Genomic DNA, 14370 nt, shown 5'->3' on the forward strand with positions numbered 1-14370 from the left:
TTCATACAAGCGTTAGGGATGTGCATGTGGGATTCTCGCCAACACTGAAGCAGCAGCAGCAAGGAAGCCCTTCTTTAGAAAGGCAAACATCTGCACATCGAAGCCTGGGGATACCGACCGGCAAGGCTAATGTGTGCACAAGCCACAATTCAAACCAATACAACGGAAAGTGAGCAGCCAGGAAAATAAGTAACTCCACAAAAAATATTTGCTTTAAGTTAAAATCTACCTTAACATTTAACATAATTAATTTCAAAAGTGCTTTTTCGCATGGAGGTGTCAAATGGTCAACTTTGTAAGGCAGTGCTTAAGTTATGGAGGTGGTACCAATAACAAGTGCAGGTTAAATGTAAACAAGCTAGGTGACTATCTTTTTTTTCTTTAAAAGACAATTTAATATTACAGTTAAAGCTTTTAAGGGCCTCAAACTTTAGTGTGTATTTTAATCGGAATCTATTCTCGTGCATTATATTTATATAAATTCCTGACCTAGCAATAGGCAGATTAGAAATTAAAGACAAAAGCGGGAAAATGTGTTTTCAGTTTTATAAACAAACATTTTCAGTGCAATTCATCATTTACAGAGTAGCAATTGCTAAACTAAACCACCCACTATTTTCTCCAGGATAGGTGGCAGCTCAGACTTCCTCTGATTGGAACCTACCAACTTTTCTTCCCACTATGTGTTGAATGGATCTGTGCAGGCACCACCATTGTGGTCAGGAGTGTACCTGGGAAAGATGGGCAGGAGGTCTAACCTGTGGGCATGACTCACATGTACGTATACCAAATGCAGAATGGAAGTAATGGAAATTATTCCCTTAAAAATCAAAAATCAAATTGAGCATACGAATGGAAATAAAGCATGGATTTTAAACAGTTACATATTTAAAAACTGGAGAATGTCTTTCATCTTGAGATGCAAAAAATATCCCTTGCCAACTTATTTTTAAGCTTTAAGCTGGGGCAACTGCATTTCTTCTGCAATTCAAAATTAAAAGTAATCCTTGCAAGCATTAGTGTAGCATGCCACAACTTGTCTATATGCACAAGGTGGGAGTAGCTGTAACTTTTTAAAAATAAAGATATTGGCTTAAAATTCATTTTCCTCTACCATTGGCCAGAAGAGAGGAGAGAGAAATTGAATGTGGGCATCTTCCCTCCCTCCTTCCTGCCAGCTATCTGTTGGGAAAAGGGAGACAAAACAAAAAACTCAATGCTGTCAAGACTGGGACAAATGCTGGGCACAATATGAGCAATGCATTAATTGTTCATGAACAATTAACATAGCATTAGGAAGCAGGTGGTATTCATTCATTGCAAGGGGAAATGGGAAATATACAAACTACAGTGGCACGAGCTGGGTGGTCCAGATGACCTGAGGGAAGGGCTTTCTCCATACGTTTTAAGCCCTGCTGAAATAAAGAACATGAAGCTGCAATACTTGGCAGATTAATGCCCAAGGACAACATCAAGTTTAGTGCTAAAAACAAGGCACGCTAGTCAAAGACAGTTCTCTCAGTAGTGTCTTTCATAGGCACCGACTCCATGGGGCCTGAGGGGGCCCGAGCCCCCTCAAAAATTCGTTTGGGGGGCTCCGCCCCCCCCCCAATAATTTAAGAAAAACAAAGCCACTCCTGATCTAGAGAGGGGGTGGGGTTGTGGGCTCTCGACCCATCAACAATCTCGCGGGGCTGGCGTCAGCCCCGCGAGAAGCGGGGATTCCCCCTAGCTCATTAATATTCACCGCCCACGGCAGCAGCCAATCGGCTGCCGCAAAGGGCGGGCCCTCACAGGTTCACTTAAGGTCGGGGCAGCCCGGAGCTCGCCCCTTTCGTTCCCCCAGCAGCAGCGGTTTGGAGGTCTTGGGCCCCCCCAATATTTTTTATAAGTCGGTATGGGCCCCCGCCCCCCCAATATTTTTTATAAGTCGGCGCCCCTGGTGTCTTTTATTGCCTTGAATGTTTTCATGGGAACTTCTTTGCTGGAAATATTAATGTAATGTGACTAAAATAATGCTGCAGTCAAATTTTCCTGCTCCATGGGCACTGCAACAAAATAGCTATGCAACCCCAACAGCTGTTTTTTAAATAAACGTCTCTAAAGCTTTACTTCTTTAGATGCACTTCAAATTTCAGGTCTTGGGTTGACATCTGCAAGTATGATGCTTCAAAATATATGTGAAAAGCAGATTGGACACCTTAAATATATAAAGTGGTAAATCTAGAATAGCCAAAATGCTATAGCCCCTCATATTATATCCACATAATTGATCACTAAATTGTCCTTGCAACCCCTCCTGATGTCAGTAATTACAATGAATTTCACAAGGAGCTTCTCTCTAATTTCATAGATTTCACAAATTTAACCATTTGTTTTTGAAAATGTTTTAAAATGGGTGAATTGCCCACCTGATTTTTCTTCAAGCCCACAACTAGTCAGTAATGTTTACCTGACTTCTAGAAATGTATAAATAACCAGAAAAACACTCCCCTGTCCATGACTCAAATAGCTCAGGGATTATATGGCTTTCCCAAAGTTTAAATCTGCAAAAATAAATCCACTCTCAAGAAAGTTCAATGAAAGCTTCCGTTAAAATCATCCAGCTTTAGCCAAAAGGTAGCAAGAAGGAATTGCTTTTCAAGAATCAGTCCTGACACAGTCAGTGCTTCAGAACAAGCATTAAAAAAAACCACACCAAATCATGACCTTTTTGCAGATACATTCCAAGTAAATCCAAAGAGAATGGAGTGTGTGCCTAAAAGGAGTGAATAATGTCAACCTGCCAAAGCAGGTATGTCTGAACAGAAGCAAAAATGTTGTTTCTTACATGTTACACACAAAGCACCCTGGTCCTATAAATATTTCCAGTGTCATGTGTTTTAAAAGCAAAACATTCTGAAACTTCAAACAAGGAAGTGCCTGCTATGAACACCTACAAACCATGCCCAACATTCAATGCAGAAGTTTGTTTGGGGGGCGGGGAAATCACAGGTACTTCATTTCACTGATAATCACAGTGCCCTAAAATTGAGGCAGAACAGAGTAACAGCTTCCAAAACTGCAAGTTAAGCCTAATGCTATATTTGTCAAACTTTTAAAATTACAGGCGATTCAGAAGACTCCCAATAATTCCAGTTGCTCCGATTCTCATTAGATACCTTTCCAATGGCCACAAGCATATATCTATCGTACCGATTCACCATTGTTGCTCCAAGTTCAGAATACTTAAAAGGCATCTCTTACTGCTGACACTTAAGAAATTCCTTGGCTATCATCTTTATTTAAGAATTTACACGTTGGAGTCAGTACTGCCTCCCCTCTGGCTACACTGCATTAGTTCTGGCCAAAAATAAAATGACAAATAAGGGGTATCAAACAAAAACGTGCAAACCACTTTCCTCTGAAACATGATAATTTCAGGTTGCAGCTTTAGGGAGACATTTTGGCAATCAAAATTGTGACAATTCCTTCATTGATGACTGATAATTTTCATTAAAATTTAGCTTTAGAAAAAGGATGGTTTCTGGTCATGGCGGTGCCAGAGTCACTGGAGTAAAGTCTGCCGAACCTGGGCAAAGGAGCAACTGCATTCAAGATTTCAGTATATATCTGGACAGTCAAAGAAGTTTCTATCAAAGTACCCTCCTGAGTATAACCAGTCAGGAGTCCCAAGGTATGGATTGGTGCCCTGATAAAACCATCTGTGGAAAAAAGGAGACAGTGGGTTGGGGAAATGTTAGGTGCAACCATAAAATACATTAATAAAGCCTAACCTCTGTTGCCTAAGCTCTGGTAACCTCCAGGCTAAATGACTGTACAGTGGTGCCTCGCAAGATGAAAAGAATCCGTTCTGCGATTCTCTTCATCTAGCGGTTTTTTCGTCTTGCGAAGCAAGCCCATTGACGGCTTAGCAGATTAGCGCTTTTAGCGGTTTAGCGGCTTTTAGCGGCTTATTGGCTTAGCGGATAAGCAGCTTAGCGGCTTAGAAAAAGGGGGGGAAAGGGGGGAAAACCCGCAGGAACTCGCAAGACATTTTCATCTTGCGAAGCTAGCCCATAGGAAATTCGTTTTGCGAAGCACCTCCAAAACGGAAAACTCTTTCGTCTAGCGAGTTTTCCGTCTTGCGAGGCATTCGTCTTGCGGGGCACCACTGTAATGCGTTATACATAAAGCTGCCTTTGAAGATGGTTTAGAAACTGCAGCTGTTGCGAATTCAGCATCCAGATTGCCGACTGGAGCAAGACAGTCCAAGCATATAAAACCAATTCTAGCACAACTACACTCTTAGTCTCCAGGCTCAATTCAAAGTGCTACTTTTGACCTATAAATGCCTACTTCATTTTGCCCGCTTTTGTTGCACTATAATGCAGGAGTGCAGATGGTCCAGTATAAATCTGCAGCTAATGCACCATTACTGTGTGAATGATGTGTCACAGAACACACCCACACAAATGCTCCAGTCTGGAGGGTCCCACAGCCATACCTTAACCTGTCAGAGAAGCATGGCCTCTGTCACTGGAGTATGATTAGAGTTATTACTTGCCCTTCAGCAAAAGGTCCCCGTGTGGGTTACAGCAATATAAAATACAGCATTGAAACAAATCACAACTAGAGTAGGTCCTATCTATCTAGTGTAAAATGCCAGGGTAAAGAGTTATGACCCTTCACTGGCTTTAAGGAGAACTTGCAGGTTCCCACCCAACAACCCATCGGAGCATTAGTCAGTTGCCAGCACTATTAACATTAGTATTAATAACACTTATTGAGCACACTGCCGTAGGAGTACCAGAAAAGGCTGCACTGCTTCTCTCTACTGCTAATTAAGAAGGCGCAGGGATTTCTGAGGAGGAAAAAGACTGCACAAACCAATTCTACACTACTTTGATCCTTATACCAACCTCATCTAGTTTCTCTGTTCACACAAACAGCCTCCCTCCTTAGAGTAAGCATGTTACCAACAAACATGCACTTGTGGTAATCTTCATATGGCCATAACTGCAAACAGCCTAACTGCACAGCCAGTTTCCGTTTCCACCATTAGTTACCTTGTTCTCCATTCGGTTTCATCTTTTGCACGTTCCTTACGAGCAGCTCTCTGCTTCTCTTCTAGTCTCTCTTTCTCTTTGCTAGCCAGATCTAACAGACATTTTAATAGGGACTGATTACTTTATAAAATAAGGAGAAAAAGTACAAAGGAATGGAAGGTAGAGAAACAAAATCCAGATAGTTTTAAGAACACATTTAAGGAAAGCTCACAACACAAAGCAATTTTTTCTCATTCTACTCAGACCACCACCTTAAACTTGGTCGCTGAAAGATGCCCAGACTTTGATTTTAGCAAGTTGCCCAGAAAGGCAAATCCCATAATTGTGAGGGGTCTGCCAGCAGGAAGCAAAGCACCGCAATCCATTAACAGCTGCACCCTTCCATTCACCAAAGCAGCTCTACTAAAAAGTAACACAGCAGCATGACTGCAAGATTACAAAGGCACAACTGTCAGGTCTGAATCAAAGAGAAAGCACTTCAGCCTGATCACTAGACGAAGCTGGGTGAAAGGTGGCTGGAATTAAGCCAACAGGGAGCTGTTCCGGAGTATCATTTTATAATTTGCAGTTTTATTATAATATGTGATACCTGAAGCTTTAAGTAGTCCATAGGCAGTTACGTGGGTGACTACTTCCCCGCCCCCCAGAGGCCCATTCTACCATCCACCTGCCTTGGGAACTTACTGAAGGGCAGGCTATAAATTTCTGCATTAACATAAATGAGAGGAAAGAGGCATGCAAAATGGCAGAATATAATGCTTGGAATTTCTAATCTGCATGGGCAGGCAGGCCGGCAGGCCCACTCCTAAAACCTACCCACTCACACATACCAATTTCTCCATTCTCCATGTATCTGATGTCTGGCCTCAATCGACAGTCAGTGGGAGCCAACACTTCTTCCATGCCTTTTTCTAGTTCGTTGAGACTGACGGCAAAATTGGTGAAATTGTACATCTTGAACGAAAACAAAAATGTGTTTATATTGTCAGGGTGCATCGACATTTGCATCCTCTAAAGATGTGCTATGGCATTACCCACCAGTGCTATGCAGAGATAAGCGAGCAAGCCTTCCTCCTAAACAAAGTAACAGTGAGTGCTTGGGTGGAGATCCCCTCAGGGGAAGCACTGAAGGAAAAAGTGCTTTAGCCTTTCATGCAACGTGATTCTCTCCCCCTCCCCTCATTGGAAACTGCTATTAGCTGCTATGGGGCAAAGAAGACAGCATTGCTTTTAAATTCCATATATAAAAAGGTAAAGGTACCCCTGCCCGTACGGGCCAGTCTTGACAGACTCTGGGGTTGTGCGCCCATCTCACTTAAGAGGCCAGGGGCCAGCGCTGTCCGGAGACACTTCCGGGTCACGTGGCCAGCGTGACATCGCTGCTCTGGCCAGAGCCAGAGCCAGAGCCAGAGCCGCACACGGAAACGCCGTTTACCTTCCCGCTGGTAAGCGGTCCCTATTTATCCAAAATGTGCTGTGCTTCCTCAGAGGGCCTACTTTTATCAGAGAGCTAACAGCACAATCCTAACCTAACTCAGAGGTAGGTAAGTCTTGTTTCATAAAATGGGGGTTATATTCAGGTAAGTGGAGTTAGGACTGCAGCCTACTATGCTAGGAGAAACTGCTGAGTCATTTGTCCGAGTCCTGTATGAACTGGTTGAACACTGAATTTGCCAAAAAAAGCAACCCAAAAATCAAAAACCCCTCCGATAGAATCATAAGCAACGTCTGCCCAAGAACACAGAGATGGCAAGGCAATCAGAGATGATGAAACACAGAACAGAAGCAATGTGAGAATGACCTGGAAGAGGTCATCTCTATTTTAAAAGGGGGGGGGGCAAATTCACATCTCTCATAACAGCAAAAGCAGCACAAAAGGAAGCCCATTAACAACAGTCCTGCCATTGAAAAACACGCAGCAGCCAAATGGAATCCTTTCAGTCCACAAGGACAAAATGTGGGTTGATCATCAATATTAGAGATGTCTGCTCTGCTACAGGGAACGAGCACAGGAAACAGTCCAAAAAATGGAGTTTTCTATTGTGTCTTGTACAGAGATGATGCAAGAAGTGACCATCAAAGTGAAATATCAGTTTTGGAGATCAATACTGTTTGGTTGCTGTGGAATACGTTTTGAGCTCGGAAATATTGTCTTTGGCAACCTGCCACAGCATTTTTGCACAACTGAAGAATATGCTTGTGCATTAAGGCATTTTGGAAAAGCTTGTGTCTAATATCCAAATTTAAATCAGCAGAATTTCAGTTATCTCTCTCATTCTGCCATAGTACTACCAATCCTCATTATGGCCAAACAGGAAAAAAGTACAGATAATGAAAAAATAATCTTGAGGCAGGTTGAGCCACATATATTATGTGGGTACATCAATAGGCAGCATGGCAAAATACTTAGCTTGGAATGACCTCAGAGTTAGTTTCCTTTTCCCCTATAGTTCCCACACTTTTAATGTAATATAAAAGAGTACTGGTAACCATCTCTACCTGGTGTTCCTTAAACCTTCCATGATAGGCAAAATAAAACATCTAATAACAACACTATTAATAGTAACAATACAGAGTCCAAAGGTCAAGATAGATTCTCTCTCGTTTGGTTGTAGCAGAGCTCAAGAGTAACAAAAGGTTTGTTTGTTCATTCTCTCTCTCTCTCTCTCTCTCTCTCTCTCTCACACACACACACACAAACACACAAACACACAAATTCTTACAGTAGGCATGTGGCTGATTGCTGTGAGAGCTGAATGCTAGACTAGATAGGCCTTTGGTCTGATTGTTGTAGTGTGATTAGTCTACCTTACTTGAACTAGGTCTGTTGAATTATGTCCCTGCTCCCAATATACCAATTAATAAGCAACTTACCTGGGATGAATTTGGTGGTCTAGTGCTTATCCTCCAAAGTAACTTACTGCCAGGTACAACTTGCACAGTCTCTTGGATCTCTGGCATATCATCTGCTTCATCATTATCAGGATCATCACTCTTGAAACAAAGACATAGTTCAGGGAAAATAAGAAGTATGTCAAGTTCAAAATGACACAGCATCTCTTCTCCTGCCCCCCTCTTGATTCTCATGCTTTATCAGGGCTTTAAATCCTGATTAAATGTGATATAGAGCAAGGCCAGGGAAGGACAAGACACAGCCTCTCCTTCCCCTACCTGCAGCATATGGTTAATTAGGTTTTGGGTTTTTTGTTTTTTTAAAGATGTAAAATAATCCTAACTGAACATATGCCCTGCCTCTGAATTGATTTGGGGCCAGATTCCCAGGTGTTCCCCAGATAGGTGGTGATCTGGCGCCCCAAATCAGGACTCCAGGACAAGTTCGGATGGGGGCTGTGAACTGTTATATTCTATTCCAGCCTCCATTCTCTTTTCTTCTGTTTTTGTTCATACAAACAAGCAAATAGTCATTTCCCTCCAAGAACCGTATGTAAGCTGAGGCCCAAGAATGGGCCCCTCTCAAAATAACAGGTAGTAACTCCCAAAACACAAATACATCAAGAAAGGAGATTGGATATTGGTACATTAAAATCTAGCTCTTGATCCCAGGAGATTTACAATCCACAGAGTACAGAAGAAGCGGGAGACAAAATGAAAACCTGAGATTGTTCACAGAGGGGCTCTATTAAAGGGTTTATTATATGCCCAAACAGAAAAAGTCGCAGAACAGCATAGCCTCAATTTACAGCTTTACAGATAAAAAACCCCAACGCATCAGTAGCATTCTCATTTTTAACAATCTAATGTGAAGACGATAAGATGTGATTAAACTTGGACAGCAGCTTCTCCTAATGCTCATTCCAGGCAGATACTGAAGTCTGTGGGAGTTCACAAAACACTTTATTTTGGAAGATCTGGACCCTTGTCACAAAGATAATCAAGTATAAGCTTTACTCAGTCCACCTAATACTGCATCAGTTTGGTTCCTTCCAATGTTTCCTTTTTGAGGAACACCTCATTTAAGTAGAAGAGTTTAAGTTTAAGAGTTTAAGTCCTCCTCCTGCCATCACAACATCAACAACCATTACCGGCTTTGGTTTCCTCTGGTCACCACCTCTCCTCTCGTTCTTCTTGTAGTTTTCGTAAGTGGAAGGATCAACACACCACAAACATTCTGTCCATTTGCCATAGATCACTGCAAGTTTCTTCTTACTGTTTATTTTGAAAAATAATAACACTGAACATAACTAAAGCCCAGACTGTATTTGGTTCAGACCAAACTATGAGCAGAACTGCATGTTACTCTCAGCAAGGAGCTGATGCTAAAAATGACACCCTGTTGAGCTCACTGTTGCTCCTCTGTAACATGGAAGATGAGTCACTTGCATCTCAATATCATCAAAAAGTGTATTTATCCTTCCTACCATCAGAAGGCAACAAATGGGGGGGGGCAGGTTTGGAAATGAACAATATGACACCACCAGGACACAGGAAGTGATCAAAACAATTGCAGGGGAAAGAGCAATACGAGGGTGTGTTTTCTGTAGAGTTCAACTTGAACTTCCACTCTAAGATTATATCTTCTGGTAAAATAAAATAAGGGAAGGGAATATTGCAGGTTTACTAAGCAACCTTATATTTACATTTTCCACCCAGGATGTCAGTAACATATTCTTCAAACAAATGTTTATTACAGAAGCTTGATTTACATCAGCTTCTGTGGCCAGGTATGTCTGCATACTCCCTCTCAAATTTTCCTCTAGCCGAGCTCAAACTAGAGTAGGGCAACTGAGCTCAATCCCTGAACACGTAAACAAGCACGTAGACTTACTTTTTGTCCTGAATGTAGCCCTCTATTCTGTGAAGCTCTTTCCCAAACAGACCACATGGTTTAAAGTTAAGGATACATTTATCTCCAGTACTGCAAAAGGAAAACAAAGTGTAGTTAACAGATTAATTCCTTGGTGTTGAATCCTCACAAAGTTCTTGTAAAAGCCTTCTGCCTGACACCAGCATGATTTCGGTAGTCACTGTGTGATCACTACAACCATACATGCAGAGTTTCAACAACAGGTTTAAGATACAATGTGATGCCGTACAAGTAAAAAGGAAAGGGGAAGGATGGAAAGGTATGCATGTACAAGAGGGATTGTGGCTGCTGTCTTGTGAAAAATGGCAACAGATCTCCATTGCTCCCCCTGGGCATGGATTTCAACTCCATGACATTTAAGTCATCGTCTGAAGGTTTGGTACAAGAGCTATTAAAAGGGAAATATAAGCAAAGAAGAGTGCACCAAACTTTCAGGCTTCTTTATGAAAGACAGGAAGCTTATAACTGGGTCTGGGAGCCACATTCTCCTTTGGCCAACTCTCTGGGGGCTGCATCCCAGCGGTGGGTGTGGTCACCCCACTCTCTCTCACACACCTACATACTGGACACACCAACACCACAAGCTGCTCCTCGGAAGATCCATGCACATTAGCCAAGGAATGCAAGGTCCTTTCGGCTCATCAAATGGTCCATCTGACAATGGTATAGGGGATGATCTGCTTCCTCATTAGGGCACTGGGCTCCACCCTTCCCAGTGCTAAGTTAATTTTAATTTTTTTACCCACTGCTGTAAAAGTCAGTGGCATCGTGGGGGCCAAAAAATATTTGCTTGAGAGGTTGGACCCCACATAAAAATCCATACAGGCGAAATTGTCAAGGAGGTAATGCTCAGAAAAAAAATTCCAGCAGAAGCAGATCACATACACGGACCTCCAAATTAGCAACAAATCTTTCAAACACAGGAACATCTCTACCAAACACAAAGGAGATAATAGTGCACACCCATTCAAATCATTATCACTTAACTGCTCCCCAAGTGACCAGAAGAAAACTGGACTTCATTACAATTGTGCCACTTAATGGAGCTAGAAGTATTTTATTTTAATTCATTAATCTATACATACTGTAAGATAGGAGTACAGTGGTACCTCGGGTTAAGAACTTTATTCGTTCCGGAGGTCCGTTCTTAACCTGAAACTGTTCTTAACCTGAAGCACCACTTTAGCTAATGGAGCCTCCTGCTGCTGCCGCACCGCTGCAGCACGATTTCTGTTCTCATCCTGAAGCAAAGTTCTTAACCTGAAGCACTATTTCTGGGTTAGCGGAGTTTGTAACCTGAAGCGTATGTAACCCGAGGTACCACTGTACTCTGTTCCACTTTCCAGTTTTTAAATGACACATAGTGGCAAAAATTGAGTTCCGTGAAGGTAAAGAGTTGGGAATACAAATGAAATAAAATAAATAAAGGATACCTGTGATTTATAATTTCTACTGTTCCATACTGTTCTATCCAGAGATGGCCAATAATTACATTATGTACACAGCAAGTAGGATTAGTCCATGTGTAAGCTTCATTATGTCTGTGGGGGAGAGAAGAAAGGCCAATCAGATACCAGGGACGCTAAAAGCAGAGAATCTGAAAAGAGAATCCAAGCGCTCCAGATCATTTCCCAATGAACAGCTCCTGTTTTTGTAGCGGTCTCTGCAATGTTCACCCTCAGTCATTGTAATTGTGCAATGTTCTGAACAGATGGAAGGCGAATAAGCAATTGAATGAAAGAAAAGAGGCTTGTTTGAAGTTCCTTAATAATCTGAATATGTGGGTAGTATCTACTGAGAGCCCTTGCTAAAAGAAGCTTGAGTTAAATCAGCAGACAGAAATGATTATTTCTGCTAAGGTGTTTATCGCCGGTGTCTTGCACTTCTGTCAAATCTCTCTCTTTTCTAGTACTAAAAGCTCTTGAAGCATGTTAAATGTAATCAACATGCAATTTCACCTCTAAACATGCAGTAATTGAATTCAAGATCTCATAATTTTACACCAAGTTACATATTATGCACATAACAGCAGTTTAGATACCCATTTAGATGACAGACATCACTACTTGTGAGGACAATCAAGAGCAGGTAGGTGGCAAGGAGAAAGAATTCTTAATTCTTTCCTCCCATACCTTTCCCATTTTCAATATCTCCACCTGCAAGATTTACCCTCCTGGGTTCCGAAATGCACGTTAATTTAAAACTGTGTGATGCATTGAGGGGACAGTATGGAATGAGGAAAGGGTTAACCACCCCCTCATCACTTCCTAGTCCCTTCACTGGAAGCACCTTTTCGTAATCTAAAATGGACTCATGGGCTACTGTTACATGCATTTGATTGTATGTGCAGTGTGGACCTTTGATACTGAGGAATATGCCTCCAAAATGGTGCAACAACTTCATTCTGAGAAACTGGCAAATTGCCTGCCCTGGGCAGGGGTGCTTTTGGTTGCAGCTTTGTCACTGGAGGCCCCAGTAGCCTCCGTGACTAGAAGCAACTTTAATCAGCTATGCCTGGTGCAATAGCTTCAATAATTCCTGGACTAGGAGAGCCTGAACACACACACACACACACACACACACACAATGTGTGTGTGAAAGATCAATAAATATGGCTGGAATATTGATTTCAGCAACAACATACAGGTAGCATGTGAGGGTTTAAATCTGAGTATTGAATGCTTAAACTGTAAAACGTGCTCTTGAGACAAATAGATTTCTGTACAGAAATACTTGCTGTTTGGCTCTTAAGCTCGTCTATATTTTCTATTTTGACTTTAGCTATTACATAAAGTATCATTTCTAAATTCTGTTTTCCATGTATGTCAAGCATCTCAGTAGTTTATTATCTTTTGTATCCCAGCAGTGCTCAGACTTATCTGTTTGTCCTTTATATTTTCTTATTGATATTCAACAAAGCAAACCACCAAACTGTTAAATCAATTGATGCCTATTTTGAACCAGTTGTTATCCAAGTCCAGGACAGCGATAACTTTGTGTCATCCATAAACAGCAGAGCTCTTGATCACATATCTCATAACAGTTTAAGAAGAATTCACTTTTTTTGTTTCAGTAAATGCCAACTGCCTAAGGGTTGAGGGGTAGGGAATGAGGCCCAAATGTTGAAGTCATGTGATTGTGTCATCATCTGCAGAAGTCTCAACCAATTCACACACTGTAATTTATGTATATGTGTTTCATCTCCTAGTACACTGCAAAAAAACCCTCAAATTACCTAAGCTCAACTACTCACAGGCCTATGCAAACCAGAGAAAGATCACAATACACTATGCATTTACATGAGACAGTTTGGAGGTCATACATAGGTAACAAGAGAAAATATATATACATACTTTAGGAGTTCCAATGTTATTGTTCCCCGTGGCTCTGCTTCTACACTCTTCCCCCAGAACTTCAGTTTAGGGTAAATTGATCCGTGAAAAATGAAGTCTTGGTTTAAGCCTTCTGAATAAAAAGCACTGATAGGTGGGTGATGACTGACTTGTTCAGAAATAAACCTAAATCCCAAATCCTCCCTACAAAGAAGAAAAGGCAATGATCAGTATAAATGAGACAGAATACCAGTTCTGAATTACTGCTGTACAATCCAACTGCTCTCCCCTACAACAGCTGGAAATAACTCTGCCCCACTACCCATGTTACTTATTAGTAGATAAACCTTTTTAAGCACTGTGATGAGGTAGATACTTGAGTATTAAGTACCAATATCATCACCAGCAAACTATATAATACCATTAATACAACAAAAACATGTCTACATGGGAATTTATGGCATTCTTGGCTTGGCACTTGAATATAAAACAACACAACTATCACATACACACGCAAATATTTTGGGCGGTACTGCACCCTGCCAATCAGAGTTCACTGAGTGGGCCCAGTGTGACATCCTGAAGAGCCGAATGCCCTCTGAACATTGAGGGGGCCAGCCTCCCTCTAAAAAACATAGGGGGCTCTGAAACTGCCTTTGCCCCTAGGAGCTGGGACATGCAAGGATTTTTGCTTGAGCAATGGGACTTTCTCCCTTATCTCTTACCCACCACCAAGGTGTGGAGCACAACAATGGATACAACCCCTTTCATTTGGTTTTCCACACCCTTCATCCATGTTTATCCACACCATCAGCTAAACAATGTAGCTAGAGAAGCCTGCGTGTAGTCAACATGGGGACTGGGATTTCAAAAATCCCCCACTCCAGAGCCCATACAGAAATGCCATAAAAGGACAGTAAAGATTCCAGTAGGAGATTATGGTGTAGTTCATAAGCAACCCCAATAGTCTGGGGCCCTCCTGAGCACCCTCTTTATACCTCAAGAAAATCTTCTTAACATTCATATTTTGCACAATTTCTAAACAATTAGACGGCTGGTCAAACAGCATATCTGATACAGATCAGAGAGTTTTGGCGAACATTTGAAATAGTTTACATTAACAAAGACCAAGCAGACTTTACACTCCTAGAAAAACCCATTTTGT

General features: G+C 41.6%; 1 protein-coding gene across 3 annotated transcripts in view; it reads right to left on the bottom strand.

The window, feature by feature from the left end:
* Positions 1–659: 659 nt before the first annotated feature.
* OSBPL2 (oxysterol binding protein like 2) overlaps positions 660–14370 on the bottom strand; it is a 67326-nt gene continuing 53615 nt past the window's right edge. For all 3 annotated transcript variants that reach the window (XM_079979579.1, XM_079979578.1, XM_079979577.1), the window contains 8 exons: positions 13227–13409; positions 11307–11414; positions 9835–9924; positions 9092–9215; positions 7923–8042; positions 5879–6002; positions 5049–5139; positions 660–3704 (listed from right to left, as the gene is read on the bottom strand). In XM_079979579.1, coding sequence (XP_079835705.1) covers positions 3602–3704; positions 5049–5139; positions 5879–6002; positions 7923–8042; positions 9092–9215; positions 9835–9924; positions 11307–11414; positions 13227–13409 — 943 coding nt within the window. In that variant the 3' untranslated portion in view covers positions 660–3601. The remainder of the gene's footprint in view (positions 3705–5048; positions 5140–5878; positions 6003–7922; positions 8043–9091; positions 9216–9834; positions 9925–11306; positions 11415–13226; positions 13410–14370) is intronic.

The sequence above is a fragment of the Podarcis cretensis genome (genome assembly GCF_951804945.1).
Source record: "Podarcis cretensis genome assembly, chromosome: 6".
In the NCBI taxonomy this organism is placed as follows: Eukaryota; Metazoa; Chordata; class Lepidosauria; order Squamata; family Lacertidae; genus Podarcis; species Podarcis cretensis.